The 24,732-nt window shown below is 40.3% G+C and overlaps 1 protein-coding gene across 5 annotated transcripts in view; it reads right to left on the bottom strand.

Annotated features, from left to right (window-relative positions):
• Positions 1–24,732, bottom strand: part of Vti1a (vesicle transport through interaction with t-SNAREs 1A) — a 304,407-nt gene that overhangs the window by 277,998 nt on the left and 1,677 nt on the right. For all 5 annotated transcript variants that reach the window (XM_055591700.1, XM_055591702.1, XM_055591699.1 and 2 more), the window contains exons 2-3: positions 20,024–20,082; positions 13,655–13,765 (exon numbers count right to left, since the gene is read on the bottom strand). In XM_055591700.1, the coding sequence (XP_055447675.1) occupies positions 13,655–13,765; positions 20,024–20,082 (170 nt within the window). The remainder of the gene's footprint in view (positions 1–13,654; positions 13,766–20,023; positions 20,083–24,732) is intronic.

Here is a 24,732-nt window from a genome sequence, read left to right as displayed (position 1 = left end):
TACCTATCTATCTATCTATCTATCTATCTATCTATCTATCTATCTATTTATTTTTGAGAACTGAGAAAATCCTTTGGCAATTTTTTTAAGGCAAATTTGCACTTAATGACAACACCCATCTGTACTTGGAGGAAATTCTTACAATTACTTAGACTCCATAAGGCCCCAAGAAACATGAGATTGAGCAGTAGGCAGGCTGCCACACAAGCACCGACACACTGGCAACTAAGGCTGGGGTTCCAGCACACGCACTCTGAGTGAGCTGTGTCTCCCTTTCTCTGAGGCTCTTCCTTGCACCTACTCTAACTTTGTTCCTCAATTCTTCTGCCTGTGACTGGTGCCTTTTGCCACTTGCCTGTAACAGTTACTTGGCCCCATGCATGACAGAACGCCAAAAGAAAAAAATGCCTTGATTTGGTTCGGTGACAGTTTTGGAGAGAATGGGGGATTGGGAGAAGCTGCTGCGTGTTAATTTTTGCATTTGAAGCTTTACTCCCTGTAGAAGGTTTTGCAAAGACAATGTAAAAACAGATCCAATTTCCAAAGAGCACAGGCAGACAGCTGAGCCGCCAGTGTTCACTAATGCTTTTTAAAATGCACTTCTAATTGTGCTGCATTTAAATAAACTGTTCAGGGAGAAAAGTAAACTTTTAATGCAAAGGGATTATCATAGATAATTTGGTCTTAAACTTTTTATATCAAAATGCCATAACACTGTGTTTTAAATATCAATGTGAGCCACAGTGCCATCTATGGCCATTTTCTGCTGGAATCAGAAAGCCCAGTTTTACGGCTGTGACAGTTTCTGAACATGGTCAGAAGACAGAAAACCCTTTCAGGAAGGAAATCCACTGGCAACAATTTCCCCCTAAGTGTGCTTTTCTGACACACAGGCACACTTCTGTAGGAGCCACCTCAGGATATAACAAATGACTCTAAAGAGGTCAATTTCATGATAAACAATACTTCAAAATTATATACTTTCTGGAAGATATCTCTATGACAACAAAATAAGGCAAAATGCTTCAATAAATATACTATATTTAAAAAAACGAGTAAAATAATCAGTTTGGTGTAAAATTATAGTGGATTTAAAAATAGCAGTCGTTTAAGACACATGGTAGTATTATTCCAACCTGATTATTTTTGATTAACCTGTACTCAGAAATAGAAAACTACTAGGTCAGTGGTCCTCAAGCTGTGGTTGAGACCCCTTTGGGGATCAAATGATCCTTTTATAGGGCTTCCTTAGGCCAATGGAAAACAGATATTTACAATTAGTAACAGTAGCAAAATTACAGTTATGAAATAGCAATGAAAATAACTTTCTGGTTGAGGTCACCACAACATGAGGAACTGTACTAAAGGGTCACAGCATTAGGAAGGTTGAGAATTCGACGATTTAAATTGCTGTCATAAGCTCTGGGTAGTGTAAAGTTAAAATTTCTCCAGCCTGGCTATGCAGAGAACTCCCAGTTTCTTCCTACACAAGAAGCCAGCAATCGCCTACAAGTTATGCTGCAGGGTTGTAGATACCTTCCCCCATACCAGTGCACAGCTATCATCATTTGGAACCAAGTAGGTTTTTCTCTTTCTTTCTATTCCAAACTCACTCGGCTTTCTGCCAAGAGAGAACAGACACAGGGGAGGCAAAGAGCAATTCTGTTAAGATCAATGAAGACATTGGCCATAACAGAATCCCATTTATCCATCACATCCATACTTCTTTTTCTCTGATTAGAAATTACTAGCAATTTCTTGACAATTCTTGTACAAAATTATGTTATAATCCATCTTTCAAGACTTCACAGTGTGTGCTGTGTGTGTTCTTATACACTTACCTATGCACAGTATAGATTGCTTGTACTACTAAATCCAGAACATCACATTTATGTGGACATGTATAAACTATTGTATTTCCTTTTAAGAAAACGTACGCCTGAATCAATGCATTTGAAATGGTAGCTTTTAAAAAGAAAGCACTCACAGGAAGATGCTCTCTTGCACTGACTTAGGGTTCCAGGCCAAAGCCACAATCAGGACTAACTCAAGCTCACAGCTTGCTTTTGTTTCCGCCTAAGCTCAAGTGAGAATTTAAAATATCCATTTTGCCACCTGGATAGAAAAATTATGCATTCATTATCTTCTTTGTTTCCTCTAAGCAAAGATTATCACAAAACATAAATGTGCCAAAAGGAAATTAATTTTAAGGCAATTTGATACAATGTTATTGTAAGATAATAAATTTATGTAATTAAAATTTTTATTTAAATCATTTTAGGGATTTGAGAGCAAAAAATAATAATTTAATTAAGCAGAATCCAACTCACATGGGGAAAAGAACTTCACTGTTTTAGGTGCAAAGCTACAAGTCACTCAGCACAAGTAACCCATGAGTAGCTTCTAACCCAGATCGAGTCAGGGCTCTGCCTGGCTCTCTGCCTTGGTTTCCCATACCAGCTACTAGTTTCCAAATTCACAAGTACAGAGAATCACTTGAGGAACTGCACTAGAAAAACTCTACTGTAAGCCAGGCATGGTGGTGTATGCTCTTGATCCCAGGACTCAGGGAGGCGGAAGCAGGCAGATCTCTGTGAGTTCAAGGCTATCTTGGTCTACAAAAGTTAGTCCAGGACAGCCAAAGCTACACAGAGAAACCCTGCCTCAAAAAGAAATAAAACAAACAAAAGTCCACTGCGATGTAGAAATCACACCCACACCAATAAAGTCACCGGTGTGAGAGCAGAAGTTTTCCAGGCATCAGAAATGTCTAAAGACACCCAGATTCCAATATGCAAAAAGAGACAGAAGCTCTGGCTTCATGCTCTGTGCATGGAGAAATTTTAACCAGCTCGCACTCTTGCTGCCTCCACCCTGCTGACCGTCTGCCCTCTCCTGCAGTTTCCCGCCCACCTTCACTCTGCTCACACCCATTCTTATCTTCCAAGTCTCAATCTGGGTATCACATCCCATAAGGCATTTCTCTCAAAGCCCTTCTACGAACAGCCACAGTATCCACACCAAGCTGGACACCTCCTCTATGTTCACACATTACCCTAATGATGCACCCCATCCTGCTTACCACAGGATGACAACTTCTGAAGCTATACTCAATATGAAAAATATGCAAATTTAGGGTTGAGGATATAGAGCAGTGGCTAAGTGCCTGTCTCACGCCTGTGAGGCCGGAGGCTTAACTCCCAGCATCATACACCCAAACCAGCAACAGCAAATTGTTGAAAAGTATCACATTAAAAAAACTAAGTTCAATGAAGCAATGAAACATCACCAGCTCATAAGTTTTCTAATTTGGCTTCTAGATTTGTTCTTTCCTTTGAAATATGTGCTTTACTGGTAGGAGTTGGTCTCAAGTCATTTGGTTTCTACCATGTTATTTCTATGTTTCAGACCAAATTCTCAATAGGTGGGAAATTCTGGAGCTTTTAAACTACTGAGCTATTTGGTTGTTGGCTTAGGCATACTATCATGAATTCTGCTTGTGTTAGTAACATTTAGGAAAAACTACAGACCCTTGTCTGCCTCTAGTTACAACAGTGACTTCTAAAGGTTTCAGAGAAGACAATTATTAGAAACTGGAGAAAGACTAGGAAATAAAGTCAAAGACACTGCACGGGTATTTTGAACTTCAGATGAAAACTCGGCACCAAGACAACTCAATATAGTGATAAAATGCATGATAAAATGGCATAAAATATATAATATCATAATTCCTCTACCTTTAATTCTGTCTCTACTCCCACAAGGTCAAGGAGAAAGCTTGCATTCTGTTATCATAGATTAATTTCTAAGATGTCTTTTACAAAACAAAATGTACTGACACACAAAAGCAACCCAAATACGAAGGTCACGTCTGAGAATGCAATGGAAGACTTAACGTTCCAGTCCTTTGTGTACACTCCTGCAGTTTGCCCCCTGGAGCCCTGAGGAAGATGGTTTACATGTTTTAGGATTTTTCAAGAATCTTCTAACCTTGAGATACTTTAACCTTTAAGTTCTCCAATTATAGGATTACTGTCTGTACACAGCAAAGTTGCCAACTAAAACTTAATGCAGCTCTCCAAGTGTTTTTATATTTATGATCCTATTGGACCTTCATCCTCCCCACTTCTGTAGGCAGAATTCAAAGGTTTGTATCAGGAAACGAGAGCTCAGAACAGATATAACAATGTGCAGGAGAGCTCAAGACCACAGGCCTTGGGTTTTCTCACTGTTTCCTGCTTGTGTCTTGGAAACAGGGTCAATGACCAGTCTTAGCGTACATACAAGAAAAATAAGATATTAACTACTCTAGCAAACCTGGGACAATATTTAACTGCTATTTTTGAAGTGTACATAAAATCTTCAAATAGAATCCCAGGATCAGACAGTATTTGCAGTGACTAACCCTGAGTGATATTCCTTCAATAAAGAAAAGGAAAGTTTAAACCTCACTGAAATAGCAACTATAAATCTGTAGGTTTTTAACTGAAAAATGGAAACTTTCTTCTGCCTATGTGTAGTGTAAATATCATGTGACCATGGACAAGACAAGTGTACTTTCCCTCCAGCTGACATGTCTGTCATGTAGGAGCCAGGAGGAGGAGTGTGGGAATATGCTCCACAGACAATATGCATCTGGGGTAAAATGCACCATGAATATACACAAAGGAAAAAGAATAGGAAAAACAAAATTTGTACACTGGTGAGTACGTGGAAAAGCAATGGCCAATCAAAAAGTCTAACAAGTGTTCAAGAATAACTTTAGAGGAGAAGAAAATCAAGAGAGGGCATCTTTATTTTTACTCACAGGAAGTCACTTTAAGAAACCTGCTTAATTTTATAAATTAGACACTTCAGAACAAAGCCAAAGCTGGGAGGGAGAGAGAGGGAGGGAGGGTGAGGGAGGGAGGGAGGAAGGGAGGAATGAACGGAGGGAGGAAGGAAGGGAGAGAGGGAGGGAGGGAAGGAGGGAATGGAGGGAGGGAGGAAGGAAGGAAGGAAGGAAGGAAGGAAGGAAGGAAGGAAGGAAGGAAGGAAGAAAGGAAGGAAGGAAGGACGAAAGAAAGAATCATATATACAGACAGACAGACATAAAGACATACAGACATGCATAAAGCACTCCATATTTTAAATTTCTTACATCCTTAAATAAGATTTTTCCAGCCTTAGAAGGACATAAGTTCAAGCCAAATAACAACAAAAAAAGGAACCATTTTTACACACAGTCCACTGCCCACCAGGTTTACACTAACCTGAAATCAATAGCCAAGTCTGCCATAGTCCATCTGAGTCCTTTAACTCCTTGTACAGGAAAGCTTAAAATAGCTGGCAGAGCACACATCTTCAACTACTATTACACAGCTTGAAAACCTCATCCTGGAGATCAGACCTGGCAGAGTCCCCAGCACCACCAGCTCACTGCCCTGAAAAGCTGTTTGCAAAGTCAAAAGTGCCTAAGCCACTTTAAGCTTTGCTCTGAACCTCACCAATGTTGAAGTGGATAAAAGATAGTAAGAATAAAAAGCAACTGAAGATTCATGGAAAAAGAAATGAGATGTCAGAACCATTATATATCACTTCAAGTTACCAACTTATTTCAGTTTGGCAAAGCACAAAATTGACGTGTTTCACTCAAATATTATTGTAGCCCTAGGGCCTAAGTATGAACTATCTAGTTCAGTCGGTAGTGTTATATTATACAGCCATGAATTTCCCTTGAGCATAAACTTTAGGAGGGCAATGAACAGATGGGAACTGGTTTCTTATGGAGTCATCACCTGGAGGTTTTTGGTTTCTTCAGCAAATATCACTCTGTCATTGTCATTGTCATCTGCTCTCCTTTGAAAGTACATTCATAAAAGACATTTTATTTAGAAATGAATTAGCCATTATACCCAAGGAATTGTGGGTCATACCTGAGAAATAAGCATGACAGCATGGGGAACCAAGGAAAAAAGCATACAGTGCTAGCACCAGGAAGCTAAGCAGTACACAGGTAAGCACAGCACAATCTCTGGCCACCCATTTGCACAGTGTCCAATGACTTCAGATCACCAGACAGTTTGTAAGCAACCCGTGCAAAGTTTACTGTGTATGAGCAAACAACTCAGTGTTACAACAGAGATGGCTCTTTGACTGTGGCAATTAGTTTCGTCATGTTCCAAACACCAAATAACATTTTCCCATTAATTTTTAAACCGATGTGGCTTTAAGTTAAAATAAACTGTACATCAAAAGAATAGAAAATAAACAGCCAGGAACACAATTTGACGAATTGGATTTATTTAGTTTATTTATCTAAACAGGGACCATTGGATCTCTTTAATAGGCTGACAGTTGCACTGGGCTGGTTAATAAAACATTCAACACAGTGTCTTCAGCCAATATAGAAATGCAAATCCCATCAGAAATATTTTATTCATGAGGCAGTAATTTCTGTTACTACCATAGATGCTTCCTTCCTTCCTTTCTTCCTTTTTTTAAAATGGCTCTCTGCAAACAAACAGTGCCATCTAGTGACTAATGAGAAAGTCAAATCTGTCACAGGTCTATAATTAATTTTGCAAGATTTTACCCATTTTTCTTATTTTCTAGTGAGATCACAAATACAAGTACACAGAAAAGTTGAAAGTAGTTTGCCATTAAGGAGGATTATAACAGAGAAAAATTCTAAAACCAATAAACTACATAAAAACATGCACTCACACACACACATACATATACATAAAATCAATTTAGCATTTTGTCTAGAAAATGCATACTTCAACTATATAGAAAAATCAAAGCAGTATAAAGCCTAAATGAAAAGCTGGCTCCTTTAAGCATAAAATGGAACCATAATTTTAATTTTTTTAATAAAAAGTATTGTTACATAGGGAAAATTTTTAATTGAACAACAAACCCCATCTAAGACTCTGACAGCACAGAAAAATTAGTTTATACTGGGTGCACACATATCTGTACCCCGGCACACTGACTTCAGTGAATATGGAAGCTGTTTTCACAGGCCATAAAAGTCTACAGTACCAAAAGTCAACAGTGTTAAGACTGAGGTGGTCATCATAAAATTAATCCCACTGAAAAAATATCAAAGCTTCATAGACCAAGAAAATAAATCTAATATGGTCAGCCTCAAAGTCAGCAATGAGTTCCAACAATGAAATCCTTAGAAATGAGATAATATGACCTCCCTCAAGAGCATGAACCCCTCATATTTCCTGGGAGGGAAGACCAGAGAGACACACAGAAACTGCCTCCCAGAAGGCAGTGCTCACAGCTGAAAACAGTCTTTCAGTGCTCCCTGCCCACTGTGTTGCTCCACTTTCTGTGTCCATCTTTGAAATCAACAAGACCCTCTGAGTAGAGCTGCCAAGGTTAAGACTCTAAAATAAAAATCTTACAAAGATGGCTGGTTGCATAATAGCTTTCTAATCGTTTTGCCTGGTGAGACCTGGCAAACCCTCTTCTGAAGGAGAAGCCTGTGTGCAAACGTGCATGTGCTTTCTAAACAGACACGGCCTTTCCCCTGAAAGGCCACACGCCTGTGCAAACGCCTAAAAGAAACAGTCTGTGGGTTTTGATTAAGGAATGCTGATAATGTGAAACGAGTTCGGAGTTCAGACAGCTTGGCAAAGCACACACATTTGCCAGCCTGGTCAACACTGTGCAGCTTCCTAGCAGGAGTGCCTTAGAAAAAGAATCCCGGCTGCACTCCGCCCAGGATTCTGTGAAAGCCCACAATCCCTCCTACTATTGTTGGAGAATTCAATGAGCAATACACATAAAAATGCTTTGCCCCAGTCCACCTATGATTGGCACTTTTTCTCTTTTTTTCAAGACAGGGTTTCTCTCTGTAGCCTTCACTGTCCTGGACTCCCTTTGTAGACCAGGCTGGCCTTGAACTCACAGAGATCTGCCTGCCTCTGCCTTCCTGAATGCTGGGATTCCAGGCACATGCCACCACGCATGACTATGGTTGGTATTTCTTAAGGCACATTCTAACATGAAGGAGAAACAGAGAGAGAAGAGAACTGATCTAATGACACACAATAAGACTCAGGAACACAAACTTGCCAAGTGGCATTAAGAATTGCAATACTGGACAGTTTTACTAATCTGTCTTCTTAGAAATGATCCTAACTAAAACCCCTATTCAAATATATTCCCTGCAGTGCAATAAATTGTCAAAGGAAATAAAATATACAGGCATAAAAAATATATACAGGTATAAAAAATAAGTTAACATCACTGAAAAAATAAGATGTTCCTATTACAATGATGTAGAATTTATAAAAATTGAAAATATAAACCTTGGAACATGTATTTTTAATATGTGGATGGTGTGACAGACACCATTATTATGGCAAGTTATATAAGGGAAAGAGAGACTGGAAAACAACCATCCAAAATGTACATCACCTGACCCTCCTACAGCAATAGGGCTAGGTTGATTTTCTTTTTCAAAATCCTTTGGAATGCTCTGGTATTTTTATATAGAATGAAGTAGTGTAATTTTTATAAATGGCAGACATGTTATATGCAAACGGTGAAGAGAAGTTTCATTATTGAGATGACTCTGTCCAGTCCAGTGTTATGGATCTGGGGGAGCTCAGAGAGTCACCATGACCATAAATACATTTTACTAAGAAGAGGATTTTTATTTTAGATATTGGTGCCCAATGTGAGACCAGGACTTTTCTTAAGAGATACTCCCAAGATACAGCACCTAACCATATCAGCCCAGGACTTAAAAAAAAAAAAAAAACCTACAAAGATTCCATTTACTTTGTCTACTTGTAGGGTCTAATTTTAACACATACCTTACAGGTGTCCTAGTCATCTTTTTGATTAGAGTAAGCAAGTTTGATTACAAAAGCAAAAGTAAGAGTTATTCTTAGGGCCTAGTATCTTGCTGGAACAGCGGGTTTTACAATCAGGCAATTGAAGAATAATCTTCCGGGTCTGGGAAGGGAGGTGGACTGCTAGGCACTGCTCATGTAAGCCAGGGACTCACATGCGGAGGCATTTTTATCTTTCAGTTTCTCAAGCATAGCAAGCCTACACCTCTAATGGAACGGCCGCTAGCATGCTGGCTCCCCTATTTTTTGTTAGAATGCATGTATGCTCCTGCAAGAATGTTCAGGTCTGTGACCACTGCTACATATAACAGCTGAGACCACCCACATCATGCTTCAATGGTTTCCTACTGCTCCCATAAAAATAGAAGGCGGTCACAAGAACTAGGAAGATAAAATGTAAACAGAAGCATAAAGTTCTTGACCTTTTGACAAAAATTTTTTAAAAAATAAAAATTTAAATTCCTCCTTCTCATTCATATGTCTTTAGTCCCAGACGTAAGAAAAGGAAACAGAGGATGTGCACAGGCTGCCCGCAGATACTCAAGCTGCCTGTCACCTGTGAAGAGCCGCGCAGCTAAGAGCAGTAAAAGCTTCAAGCTGTTCCACACCATCCTTTGAGGCCTGACCTAAGGGACCGACTCCAGTAGTCTGCAGGCAGCTGGGTTTCTAGGAGCGTTCAGCCTCACTGCTGAGACTCTCAATAGAAGTGGCATTCTCTGATGTGGATAGCTCTGCTCTGGGAGCCGACCTAACAATAACATCACATAGCTTCCAGACAGGAAAGGACAGCATTCTGGCACCATTGACCCAGAGGAGGAGTGGACTTAGACTGAGGCCAGAGTGCAGCTTCCAACTCCCATCACAGTCAGTCTATGCCACGTACTGTCTTAAAGCAGGCTCAGCTTTGTCAAGAAAAATGCAATGACACAAATCAGCCACAAGATGGTGCTAGTACAACAATGCAATACCAGAAATGCCCCAAGCACACAACAGACCTTTGGAGTAGCATCCTGGTTCACCACACACTATTTCATTCTGTTCTCTATTCTTAGACGTAGCCAAACAGCTTATACATGTCGGTAATTTTTTTTTTTAAATAACAACAACAACAACTTGAAGGGTGTTTATTTATTTGTGTTTTGTTAGGAAACAATCTAAAATTTGAGGGGGCAAGAATCCAATAACCCTCAGCTCACTGTTTTCTCCTTTAGCTGGTTTGTTTTCTTTGAATATTCTCAACATCATGATCTTTGTGGGCTAACCTCATGTGTCTCCCTCCCCCACGTACTTAACTGCTGTCACTCGCTCACTCCTTCACCATCTACTCCACACATTTGTTACTGAAGCCCTAGGGAAGCTCATGCCAGTACTAAAAACATAAATCAAAAGAGCCACATAATACATGCATATTTTCAATCTCTCATACATGAAAGCAAAATACTGTGAATATTAAAAAACTGTTATAATGCCAGGCATGGCAAAATAACTAGCACTGGGAAACAGAGGCAGTGCATCTCTGCACTCAAGGCTAGTCTGGTCTAAATAGTGAGCTCTAGGTCCTAGAGGTATATAGTGAGCCCAACCCGTTCTCAAAAAATAAAAATATAAAAAGAGTAACTGAGTAAGGAAGTAAACAGCACCAGTGAAAGATGTTTGCAGACAGGGCAGAAGAAAGCTAAAGCTGTGAGTATATACATAAATGTGAATTAGCAAAATTTAGCAAAGGCCTAGGAGATTAAGTTCACAGTAGTCGGTTCTAGTTTTCTTTTTTTTTTTAATAATTTTTATTTTTTATATTAACCACAGGCTATTTACTTTGTATCCCAGCCATAGCCCACTCCCTCATTCCCTCCCAATTCCACCCTCCCTCCCTCATCTCCTCCCTGCCCCTCCCCAAGTCCACTGTTAGGAGAGGTCCTCCTCCCCTTCCATCTGACCCTAACTTATCAGGTATCTTCAGGATTGGCTGCAGTGTCCTCCTCTGTGGCCTAGCACGGCTGCTCCTCCCTTGCGGGGTGGGTATCAAAGAGCCAGCCAATGAGTTCATGTCAGAAATAGTCCCTGTTCCCCTTACTAGGGTACCCACTTGGATAGTAGAAAATATAACTGAAAAAGGAACACTCATCCAAAAATATAATTTCTAAATACCTAAAGTAAAGGAGTGTACTCATTATTAATTTCTTGTGGAAACAAAATAGATTAAACATTGAGTTAGGTGTTATAGTAAGCTATGGAAGTGAAGTACGTTAGCATCTAAAAAGATAAACAAGCAAAGATTGAAATGAAACTTGGTGTTCTGGGTTGAGGTCTGTCTCTTTCATATTTCCATGCTGAAACCCTAGTTGTCATTACGCAGCATGTGTGATGTATTAGAGAACAGTTTTCTAAGAGATAATTAAATTCCAGTGTGGCCACCAGTGTGTGCAGGAGATTCTGTAGACTAGAAGCAGCCACCCACAAAGAGAGAAGCCTTAAAATGCAGTGACCTCGACATACCTTTCCCAGCCTCCAGACTGTGGCTCTCTGTTAAGGTAGCTCTCCTAAAGGATACATCTATTGCTGGGTTTGGGGGAGTTTTCTTTGGGAGAACTTATAAGAAATAATACCTGCAAAAGTATTCCATAAAAACAGATAAGCAAATTAAAAATAAACCTTACAGATACTTTGCTGTCATCATTACTTATTACTGAACAGTAGTCTTAGAATTTCATAAGAATAACTTATTGACACATTCTGTTTTTAATCCACCCACATAGGGTACAAATTATAAAAGTCAGTACAATTTTCTTCCTACCTCACACTGCTATGAGAGAAGTAGTTTCGTAGTTTTACACTTTTGTAAAGTAGTTGAGTATCTGATCTAGTAGAGCACAGGAATTAAACACCGACATTCAGAACCAGCATCACCCCCTCCCCCAACGCTGCAGCCCCACTTGTGTCTTTTTTTAAAAAGGAGCACAGAGGCATTTACACCACAGTGACTTATGGTTTAGAACTTAACTGTCCCTCCCAAAGCCCACAAGTTAAGGCCACCACAAAGAGCACTGCTTTGCTTCAGCAGTCTCCACATCAAGATGTTCTATCTTCCCACAGGCCCAGGAGCAAGAGCCATAGATGCAGCCCTCTAAAACTCGGGGCCAAGTCATTAAGATATAAAATAGCATTTTCCTGGTCACACTGTCACAGTAGAAAGGTCCATTACAGACGTGTGCTGTCCAAATCAACGACTACGGAAGAACCACACACAGAAAGAGAGGATCCTTATAAATTCTTGACTCCCTATAAATGTGGGTCCCAGATTCACAAACATAGCATATTCATGATAAAACCTAATTGTGTCATTCTCACGTAAGAACCAATTTTTTCCTCACCTACATACTCTTTTACTTTAACTGTGAAGAGTATGTTGTGTATTCAAATCCTAGTTTGCTATGCCCATCTACACAAGAACAATTGTTATCATTCATTACTTTCTCCATCTCTTTATTGTTCATAGTATTTTCTCGATGTTTTTACCTGAATTCTACAACCGTGGTGAAATCAAAATGAAATAAAATTTACCACTTCAAGTCCTTTTAAGTGCTAGCTGAGCGGCACCAGACCAATTCATAGTACAGAGCTATAGAACCCTGTTTCTTGTACAAGGAAAGTCTACAACTTCAACAGCACTCAGTTCTCCCCACCCTCACCCTCAGGAAGAACCATTTCACTTTTGTTTCTGGGTCTGACCATTCTAGAAACCTCCCAAAAGTGCACATACACCCCACCTGTCTTCTGGGACTGACCTGTTTCCTTCTGCCTAATGTCCTCAGGATCTACTGTGCTGCATCCTATTCAGAAGGCTGGCGAGCCCCTCCTGTGCAGAGACAGGCAGCTGCCTGCTCACCCCGTAGGCAGACATGGCAGCCACTGCTGTGAAAATGCTGTAGATGTCAGTGAGACCACTTCTAGACTCTGATTTCCATGCTTACAGCTGTATAACTAGAAGTAGGACTTTTTTTTTTCTTTTGTCTTTTTTTTTTTTTTTAATTTTGGGTGTGTGGGGGGTGAGACAGGGTTTCTCTGTGTAGCCCTATCTGTCCTGAAACTAACTTATGTAGACCAGGCTAGCCTTGAATTAAGAGATCCACCTGCCTCTGCCTTCCAAGTGCTGGGATTAAAGCCATGCACCCACCATGCCTGGCTCAGAAGTAGGATTTGCTTAACTGTCTTTTCCACTGTCATTATTAATCATTTTAACATTATGCTTTTATATTTCTTTTAGTGAATTTCCTATAAAGTGTATAGAGTCTCTTACTGAACCCATTGCTCACCAATTGGGTAGCATGGCTGGCCAGCATCAAGGATCTGCCTGTCTCCATCCTAACCTCCCAATGCCAGTATTAGAGATACACACAACCTTGTCCATTTGTTCACATGACTGCTGGGTTTCCAAACTCGGGTCTTCAAGCTTGTATGGCATGCTTGTATGACCCACTGAGCACTCAGGCCTGTGAACTGTAAAGGCCTGAAAAACTGGGTCTTGAAATTCTAACCAATGCTAAATAGTAAGCACTATGTATATGAAAGGACTGTGTGATATGGACCTAGCTAAGAGCCATGTCCCCCAACCCCATCATTTGCTACCTCTAACACCTGTGAGCTCTCCAAGTCCTACACAAATCTGTTGATCATCTTTTGCAGAAGCCCTGGGACAACTCACTTAATTCTAACTAAGGCATGGGAGAAAACAATAAAGACATGTTTAAAGCACAGCTAACCACTCTAAGGAAGAGAGGGCACAGAACTGAACTCACAAAGTCTGTTTCTAGTTTTCCCATTTCTTGCTTGTAGCTTCTCATTCTGTTGCTGTACATTCCTCGACTTTGGGGCGGGATTTCTCGAACTTCCAAATCCATCTGTTCAAGCTAAAGTGGGAGAGAAAAATGTGAACCACAAGCATATTCTTTATTCGCCCAAATGTCAATGCTAAAAGGGCTGGATTCTAAGTCCTCAGTTTACAGCTGAGGAACCAGAGGTACAGCGCTGCCTGCTCATGATCAGTAGCACTGAAATTGCTTTAGCACTTACTTCCTGATTGGTTCAGGAAGCAGCTAGAGAATGATGGGGGTGCTAAGCTGTTTGCTTTGTCAAGAGTTTGTTTTGAAAAATCAAAACATTCTCGTTAATTTGTTCTCAGTATCCTTGGAACAGCCCTTGTTAAGTCAAACTGATCCGGTCTTTTGACCATGAATCTCCAGAATGACAGGGGACTGCTTCCTATGGCTTAGACATGAGAGGACATTTCTTTGAGAAACTCTTTCCTAATTAGGAAAATCACATGCAACCAGGCCTCCAGCCTAACTCTTAGACACTAACCACACCGATGAGGAGTTAAATGGATATAGCAATATGCTAGTTACACCTTGCTCACTGAAATCACAACAGGGCATGCTTTGCTCATCTGTCATCCTGTAATGATAGCACACAAGAGTTTAATGGGTGCCAACACAGTCGTGCAGTGATGGTTCAGAGCCCAGGCTTTGCAGTGAGACTCTGTTCACATTGTAGGCACCACAAGTAACCACCACGGGGACTGGCAGGGGGCTTGACTGCGGCGACCCTCTGCCTTATTTTCCTCACTTCTAAGAAAAATCTCTTTCCTAGGACAGCCATGAAAATTAGCTGAGTAATCCCTCTAATGGGCTTAAGGTACTCTCTCATTAGATTGATAGGAGACTATACTAATGGTTACAAAGAAATAGACCGCGCTCTCTAGGACTCAGCAGAGGGAGGCCAACTGTACAGGGCCCTAAAAGAAAAACCAGGAACAAGAGCCAATGGGCCCAGAGTAATGACTTCATGGAAAAACACAGCAATGCATTTGCTTCTGAGAGCACTGTAACATATTAGTTCTTGACCAATACAAGCTTATCACCTACTGTCCACTGGTGGAGATTGAATAGATATAGGAGAATACGGATAGACAAAAAGCAATTGTAATTACAGTATGTACTTTTATAAGAAAACAAGATACTTTTAATTACTCCTCCTCAAAGAGTGGTCATTTAAGTAACTGATGGAGCTCCCGTAAATGTACAGTAATTAAATAAATTAAATCACTTAATCAGGGCATTTAAAAGTACTTCTCTGCGACTATCGCTGTCTGCTGGTTGTTTTAATTGTTTAAGTTAGCACTCAAAGCGGCGTGCTTCATTACAGCAGTCTCACACGGACTTCGTTCTTCTTTATCCCCTACCTCTGGTCTCGCTCTCTCTCTTTTCATTTTGTTTGGGTTTTTTTTGAGACTGGGTTTTTCTGTGTATCCTTGGCTGTCCTGGACTCACTTTCTAGACCAGGCTGGCCTCAAACTCACAGAGATCTGCCTGCCTTTGCCTCCCAGAGCACTGGGATCACAGGCGTGCAGCCCTGATCCCAGCTCCTGGTATCCTTCCTGCCAGTCAGCTTCCCTGTTAGTCTGTCTTCTTCTTTCATGCCACATACCTTCAATTACCCTCTTTTTCTCCCCCTACCCTTAAGAACTCTTCACTGCTCATAGTTACCTTCCTAGTTTGTTGGATCTCCCTCCCCACACCTTTTCCCTCAAGCCTAGGATCTATGTAATAAAGCAAACAAGCAATCTTTGGGTTTCTGAGTCTGGCTTGCTCCATTAACATAATGGTTTCTAGCTCTATCTCCTTCCCTGCAAATGTCCTGACTCCATTTCCAAACACATTCTTTACCCACCCACCAGCTGGTGACATTTAGGTTGCTCCCGCGTCTTAGCTGCTGTGGGCAGTGCAGCACTCAACATGGGCACGCAGCTCTGGAAGGACAAGCAAACAGCAGCACACCTGCATTGTTGGCATATATGCATTAGTGGCTTAAGACCCTCCAGGTTGATTCCCAAGCGGCCTCTACCAGGTCTCACACAGGTCAACAGTGATGCAGCCTCCTTTCTCCTTATATCCTTGCCAGTACTGGTTACCTGTTAGGTTTTTTGTTTGTTTTGTTTTGTTTTTTCATTTTCTCAGGCAGTGTCTAACATGACCCAGGCCAGCTTTGAACTTACTCTGTACCAGAGTAACTTCTTTAAACTTCTGCTCCTTCGGCTTCGTCTTGCAGTTACAGCATCTGCCACTACCCTGGCTCTGTGCTCTTCACATTAGCCACTCTGCCCAGGCAAAACGAAACCTCTGGCTGTTTTAGTTTGCATTTCCCTGATGGGTAAGGATGTGAAACCATTTTTACTAGCCTGATTTTTGACTGGAAATTTTTATTTTCTTGTGTCTAGTTTTTCAGTTTTTGACATTTCCTACATATTACCCCTCCCCATCTAAAGTACAGTTGGCAAAGATTTTCTCCCATTCCGCAGGTTGTCTCTTCACTCTAGTAATTATTTCCTTTGCCTTGTGAAGCTTTTCAACTTCATGTAATCTTATCAGTCTTTGGAGCTACATTCTGTGTTGTTACAGTCCTTTTAGAACAGGCCATGCTTCTGCCTGCATCTTAAAGTGTTTCTCAGGGCTGGAGAGATGGCTCGGGGGTGGAAAGTACCTGCTCCCTTGCTGAGTTTGACTGCTAGAATCTCTGCCCAGTGACTCCTGCAAGTCCAGCTTCAGGGACTATGATACCATCTGCTGGCCTCCGTAAGCGACGCCCCCATACACAAATAAAAATAAATCTTAAAAAAAAAATTTCAAGTGCTTGCCCTAGCAGTTTCAAGCTTTATATAAAGATCTTCAGTTCATTTTCAAATTTTTTTTATGGAAGGTGGAAGGAAAGGATCTAGGCTCATTCCTCTACCTGTGAAATGCAGTTTTCACAGTACCATTTGGTGTACAGGCTGCCATTTATTATGCAATGTATGTTTTTGATAATGATGTAAAAAACAATAGTGGCTGTAGCTATGTGAGTTTATTTCTGGGTCCTCTATTCAATTCCTGGTGGTTCACATGGCTCTGCAGTATAATTTATAATTTACAATTTAAAATCACGATGCTTCCAGCATTGTTGTTTCCATTTAGGATTACTTTGGCTACATGGGATCTTTTGGGTGTCCATATGAATTTTGGATTACCCTTTCTAGATTTGTAAAGAATGACACTGGGGTTTTTACAGAGAACGCTGACTGTGTAGTAAGTTTGCCAATACACAAGCATGGAAGGGCTTGTCATCTTCTGATTCTCTTTCCCAGCACCCTCACTGTTGTAAAGCTTATATACAGAGGTCTCTTATCTCCTTGATAGGTTTGTTCCTATTTCTTTCCTTTCTTTCTTTTCTTTTCCTTATTTTTAAATTGTGAATGGAAAATGTCTTGATCTCTTTCTTGATAAGTTCAATCATCAGTGACTGACCTCTGCATAGTGACTCTGTATCCTACTGCTTGGCTGCAAGTGCACACCAGATCTAAGCACTTTCTAGTGGCTCAGGGTCTTTAGAAATAGGGCTATGCTATCTCTAAGGGGTGATAATTTGGCCTCTTCTTTCTCTAGCTGTATTCTTTCATTTCTTTCCATATCATACTAGCTAAGGCTAGAGACTAGAGGCCTTTGGAAATATTTATCTCTAGCAAGGCAAACTGTATCTTGTCAGACTGAGGGATGCAGACAACATACGCTCATTCTGTCCTCACAGCAGTTATACAGTCACTGAAGAGTGGGAGACACGGTCAGCACAGAAAGTGCAGCGTCCATACATTACTACAAACCATACGATTGCCAGTGACACAACTATCCTAGCAATCAAAGCAGAGTCAAGCTTTCTGCCAGGTTCCTATTAAAAATAAATAAATATATATATATTTATATATTTATAAATATTTATAAATATATATTTATTTATTATATTTATTTATTTATTATATAAATAATCTAAGATGTCACCAAAACTAAATAATTCAGCTTTCTGAGTATTTTAAACTAACAGAAATGTTTCCTTTAGATCCAGATCTTTATGTTAGTGAGAAGAAAGCACTGCAAGCTTGGTTATGCTGGAACTTCAGTCCTACAGAAATTAGCCTTTTCCCATTCTCTATTAGACAGAAAGTCTTCAGAGGGGAGAAAAATAGCAGTTCTAAAGAGAAAAAAAAGCTGCCAGAGAGAATGTAATTGTGTGGAAAGTCATCCCAATTATGCTACTGAGAACTTACACTGTGAAAAGTCCTATCTTGGCATCTTAGCTAAGATCAAGTATGAAGATACAAAGAACTGATATCATTCAGTGTCCTGACTGGCTGCTCTGACATCTAAAGTCAATGGCTTCACATGAAAGCCAAGAGGTGTAAAAGAGGTAATTGGTATAAACAGAAAGAGGAGGAAGGAGAAAAGAGAACTGTGGAGATGGAGACAGGGCAGCAGTCCACAGAGCCTAGAAGTCACATGGGTCAGAGACACTGGTCATTATGAACACAATGAGAACCACACAGTGACAATGGAGGTGCCTGTCATGTCGACCTTAGACCCCAGGAAAGGTCCGCTGTTCAATGGGACTACTTCCTGCTCGAAAGCTCCACTAACAAGTATTATTCATTAAAACCTGAGAAACATCAGGTTCTCCAACTGCCTTCTAGAGACATCTCTGTCTTCCCAGAGACTCAAATTGTCCTTGAGCTGCCTAAGGGTCCAAGGAGGTTCTGCAAGAAAACAATGTCCAAAATGCCTGCATCCCCGCCATGTCTAAGTGTTTCAAGCAAGTCATAGCAGCTAACAGAAAACTGTCTTCAGTCTACCAGCACAAATACTGAGGAAACACCCCAAGGCGCTCTGCAGTACTCAAAAAGGTGTGCACTCACTTGGCCTGTGATGGACAGCAACAATCTAACAGCTTCTGCAACACTTGGCTTTCAACAACCAAAACTGGGACAAAATACTTTTCCCTCTTTGGTCCCCACCTTAGGGATTTACTATTATGAAACAGGAGCGTCTGAGCCAGGGCTCTATGTGTAGCACATCCAGGAACAAAGCCTATGGAGCACACAGTACGGTGTGGGACCTCAGGTGGGTTTGTAGCCTTTCTAAGCTCAGTCCTCATTGGTAACAGTGGTGGCAACAATCTAGGCATCATTTTGCCATGAGCTTCTGATGCTTCTACAGGGTCCCCTGAGCGTGAATGTGATGTTCTAAAAACCCTGTCCACGCCCTATCTCACAGTCTAGCCACACAGAGCAACACTGAAGAATGCTGTCACATGTCTTTATGGAACAGAGAACAGGCTTACTTCCAGGCTGCTATATGTGGCTTGTTTCCCAGGCTTTGTGTTCCTGCTGGAAGCAAGTATTTGCATCTCTCCTGTGGAAGTTGGGGACCAGGGAATTTAAACAACCAATCTGAAAGTCTGGCAGCTGCTTTTGTTGTAACACAAGGCTTCAGTTTCTCACTTATGAGTCTTGGGTCTTGGGTCCTGGGGAAATAGCTCAGTCAGCAAAGTGCTTGCCATACAAACATGAGGAACTGAGTTCTAATCACCAGCAACCACATAAACCCTGGCTGTGGCAAGATGCATGCCTGTAATTTCAGTCCCTGGAAAGTAGACATAGGATCCCTGGAGACGGATGGATAGCCAATCTAGCTCAGTCAGTGCGCCTGGGGTCCAGTGGGAGAGCCCATCTCTAAATATAAGGTGGAGAGAAACTGAATATGATGTTGACTTCTGGTCTCCACTCCCGTATGTACTTAGGTGCACATATACACATGTGCACTTGTACATACACACACATACATACATGCAAATGAACATGTGCACACACAAAAGAAATCTCACATCTTCTGTGGGCATCCATGGAGACTGGCAAGCTTCTTTAGCTTCCAAGTTGATAGAAAGCTCAGACCTGTGTCAGTTTTGAAAGTCAACACTTATCTCACAGGAGTTCTGAGAAAGTAAAAAAATTGAAGATAACAATGCACTTTCCCTAATGTGTGGTGTGGTGCATCTTTATCAGATAGTAGCTACTAAGATCGTGTACTAGGAGATTAGCTCTTGGGAGATGTCTTCTGAAGGGATATAAATTAGAGACTGGCTTTTCTTGATTACAAAGAATAAATCTCTAGACGCTACTAAATTTCCTTTCATCTGAAAAGAAATGAAAATCCTTGTGCATACTGCTCCACATATGTCCACAGCACACTCAGCAGGTGCCAGGGTTCAGCTCTAGGGGTTGTACTCAGTACAACCCTAAGACTACGCACCAGTTCTCTGGCCTCTTCAAGCTGTTTCTCCACGTTGGCAACCATTTGCTTCTTCTCATCTAAAACAAGCAATAATATCAAAGAAATAATAATTATACAACATACATTGAATATCACTGGTTATCAACCTTCCTAATGCTGCAAGTCTTTAATACAGTTCCTCATGTTGTGGTGACCCGAACCACAAAATTATTTTGATGTCACTTCCTAACTGTAATTCTGCTGTTACGAACTGTAATGTAAATATTTGTTTTATCTGATAGTCATAGAAAGGAGCTGGGATTCCACTGCTCTAAAGCCTCCTATTTTAGAACATCCTTCTCCTTTCTGATCAACCAGATCAGAACATGTAAAGGAAACAGATCATTCTACAAACTACGATGAGCACTGATTCTGCAATATGGGTTAATTAAAATCCAAGGAAGGGCTGAGTTTTTAGGAGGTGTCATATAGTTATAAGGGAAACTAAAAAGAATTGTGTTCTGTAGAAGAGATTATGCCAACAGTAGCAGATAAGAGTGGTGGCCTGAGGGGTTTGCTGAGTCTCCACTGCAATAAATTGGAATCACTGATGTGACTCGAGTTTAACACTCATATATATGAAAACACTTCTCAAAACTCAGTAAGGTCTTGTAACTCTTTAGTGTTGTGCTTTCAATAATGTTAAGAATAAGGTATGAGGGCTACAGAGAGGGCTCAGCAGTTCAGAGCACCAATGTTCCTGCAGGGATTCAGTTCCTAGCACCTACATGGTAGCTGACAACTGTCTATAACTCCAGCTCCAGGGGACCTGGAACTGGCCTCCACTAGCTCTGCATGCATGTGGTACATACACATGCAGGCAAACATTTATATATATAAATAAATAAATATATATATATATATATATATCACACACCCATATATACATATTTATACATATATATATATTTTTTAAAGTTTGGGATTCTGGACAACAAATAGTTTCTTTTTAAAACTCAACATGTATTTTCTAAATGAAGTTTTAAGTGTGTGTGTGTGTGTGTGTGTGAATGAAATGACTTTTAACTGGGAGGTGCTGACTCTCCATGGTTTATTTAGACACTATAATAACCAAGCCATTTCTTAAGCACAACTCCCTTCTCTGTCTGGTCATCACATTCATCCAGAGATTCCCCCTATGTCTTGTGTTGCTCATTTTTAGTTTTCTGCTCAGCACTTTCCAAGTGAGAACACCCACTCTTCTGAGACTCCCATCTTCACCACACAGGACATGGAAGTGCTGCTTTCTGACACAACTCTGCCTTCCAGTCACAGAGCCTTGAAAACAACTGCTGGACTAACTTTAAGTGACTCTCACCCTTGCTCACACCAGGGTCAGGGAGATACATACTCATAGAAGCCAATCAATTTTCTAGAACATACTGATTTCCTTCCAAGTAGTAAGGAGGCACATTTTATATTAAGAAAGCTCATCAAACACCTCGGCCAGGTGATCAAAATTAACAATAGCAGTGAAAGGGCATGCTGAGCATGTCCTCTTGATATTATGGGAGGACAATGAGCAGTTTGGGTCTCTCTTTCCCAAAACCCATCACCCCAGACGAAAAATGAAAGGAAAAAACAAACAAATAAAACTGGGAAAAATCCCAACCAAGGAGTGTTCTACCGTGTCTCACAATTACTCCATCAAACCATTTGCTCACTAAAAGCAAGGGCACCCTGAGAAACTGTTACAGCCCACAGGAGTGTAAGGCCCTACAGTTACTTAATGTTTTGTAGGATCCATGCCTGGATCCTGAAGTAGAAAAAGGACACTGGGTTTAAAAGGGAAAAGAATTCCTTCTAGCTTTAACTACGAAGATGTGAACAAGGATGGGCTTAAGCCAGTAAAAAAATAATATGGACTCAGGATTTGTAGCAAACATATAAAGGTGAGGTGTTAACAAGGGCTGCCGACATGGATAAATGAAGAGTTATTTTGTGATTTTTACATAATTTCAAACATTCTAAAAGTAAAAAGCTAAGAGCCAGGAACACAGCTAACTAAGTGAGTATTTAACAAGAGATAGGCCTTGGGTCCAAGCCCCAATACCACAAATACAAAATGAAGCCATTACTTAAAATAATTGAACTAAGAGAACAAGATTCCCCCCACCCCACCCCGAGTTTAGAGATGTGCCTCAGTGTAAAATGAAAACGTGTGTATGCATACTTGACACAAATTTGTTAAATATGTATTGATGACTGAAATTCTATAAACACTTTTTGTAAAACATAATGGGGTCATAGATAACAGCTGATGGTGTTTCCACAATATACTCAACTGAAAGTATCATATATGGCAGCTTCAACCAGCTCCTAAACTTTCCAGTGTGACAGTTGCTCCATTAGACTCAAGGATCTCTTTCTAAAAGACACCTGTTTTGCTCCATCACTGCCACTCCCCTCCCTCGATTCCCTTCCTTCTTGATACCCTGAATTCAAAAACATTGCCACTTCCACATCCCAGGGCCCTGACCACCTACTCTTCAAGTGCACATTTTCATTAGGACACTTTAACCTCACTCTAGTTTAGGCACAGAAAGGAAGCAAGAAGTTTAGTGCTAGGTTCCCTTTAAAGTACAATTAAGATGACAGTGTCTGAAGAGCTAGATCCTAGCTGACCCTGCCCTCTGCGCTGACCCTGCCCTCTGCTGTCTGAAGCACAGTTGATTAATACAATGATAACCCTCAAGGGCTAGTTTGTTACGTTTTCTTTGTACTGCATGCTGCATTTGTATTTTACAGCATTATAAGATTAAAATGATCATCCATCCCTTCTTATTCTAAAGATGGAAGTTCAGGCAAGCTTACAGAGGCCAGGAAATCTGTCCACTACGTGTGCTTTACGTAAGCTTTATGTAAGCTCATGCAGAGGTGGGATCCTAAATAGGTCTGATATCAGCAGCCTGTTGCCACAGTACATTCTTGGTACATTCCAACCTCACTCTAGTTTAGACACAGAAAGAAAGCTGTAAGACTAATAGGATTCACAAATGACCATGGGGAGATAAGGAAGTAACTGCAAAATGAAATTCTGTTGAAGATCCTCTAAGATGCCTGCTTGCTGTAATGGGAGCTCTGCCCTGTGGAAAGAACTCTTCTGCTAAGAAATTCACTCCCAGCATCACAAAATCCAGAATGTAAAGTGAGCTATGGTCTGGACTCATTGATTTCCCTGACTTCCCCATAGAACAATAATCATTTACAAATCAAAAACCAATCTTCAAATTCAGTAACAACAACAGTATTCATTAAGGGGCTCACTCATCTAAAAATCACAGCTATTAAAATTAGTTAAGATTCAAACACTTTAAAGAGTTTTTTATTTTTATTTTTTATATTAATTACAGTTTATTCACCTTGTAGCCCAGCTGTAGCCCCCTCCCTCATTCCCTCCCTATCCCACCCTCCCACCCTCATCTCCTCCCATGCCTCTCTCCAAGTCCACTGATAGGGGAGGTCCTCCTCCCCTTCCATCTGACTCTAGCCTATCAGGTCTCATCAGGACTGGTTGCATTGTCTTCCTCTGTGGCCTGGCAAGGTTCAAAGAGTTTCTTATTGATAAAGTTTTCAAAGTCTTTTATTAATAAAGTATTACAGAGTAAGTTTCTTTTTAAAATAAAATATGAGAATTTTTTTTTTTTAATTCTCTTTGGAAGTCACCTTAATACCCGCACATGCACAGCACACAGTAATTAATTTCCACAGATTCTGGGAACTCTAACTTAAATTATTTTGTGGGGGAATGAGCTGCTTTGACTTTTTATAGTTTACTCCAATTTTTTTAAAAATTCAAATAAATTACAGTTCATATCTGGATCTATTTCAGCTGAGTAACACAACCACTATGATGCTGTGGGGTACTACAGTTACCAGTAATTACAGTATTAATTAGTAAAAGTAATGGTTACATTATTAATCCCTGCTAGTTCATAAATTCATAAATATCTTTTTCTCTCAATTAGAAACAAGCTAAAAAAAAAAAAAAGAGCAAGCACAAGTTATTATTAAGAGGAAAACCACTGTATTTTAAAGTCATTTAATTATTCAAGTAAGTACACATTTTTGTTTTTGTTTTCCACAGTGCCAGCAATACACTCTCCTTTCAAATGAAATATGGCTGCTATGTTTGGGTTTCACATTACACTAAACATAAGGAGAGGCATACCAGTATCTTTACTTTTTACTATACTTAATTCAATTGTTTCCTTCTATGTGGTAAGAATTTTAAACATAAAGGCAAGAAAACTCAATTGTAACAAAATCTGTTTTCTCAGAAAGAGTCTTCACAACTTTGTACCCTGGATATTACTTTGTAAAACAATCTCTCAATACTAAAGCTATTTTTCCAAATAAAGAAATGTTTCTACTGCTAACACAAACAAAACAAAAACACAATAAAATTCAAAATGAGCAAAATCCAACTGCAACTACAGGTCCTGGTCCTCTGAGGCCCTGGACTCAATTCAAAGGCAACAGTCTCACACAACAATGACAAGAGGATCTTGGGCAATGGAAAAAAGTGGGATTGCAGAGAACAGGCGAAGTGAAGAATCATGTAGGCAGGGGGCCATCATCCACTTTGTCCACAAAAATCTGAGGCAGCACAGCTCCGTGGTACATGCTGCCTTGTTCTCTCCTCTTGTTCCCTCACTTGAACTCATAAACCTCTTTAAGACATCATC

The sequence above is a fragment of the Psammomys obesus genome, unplaced genomic scaffold, assembly GCF_907164565.1.
Source record: "Psammomys obesus unplaced genomic scaffold, mPsaObe1.curated_primary_1811, whole genome shotgun sequence".
NCBI classification, from domain to species: Eukaryota; Metazoa; Chordata; class Mammalia; order Rodentia; family Muridae; genus Psammomys; species Psammomys obesus.
The sequence above is the reverse complement of the archived record's forward strand: the minus strand, read 5'-3'. Positions and strand labels throughout refer to the sequence as shown.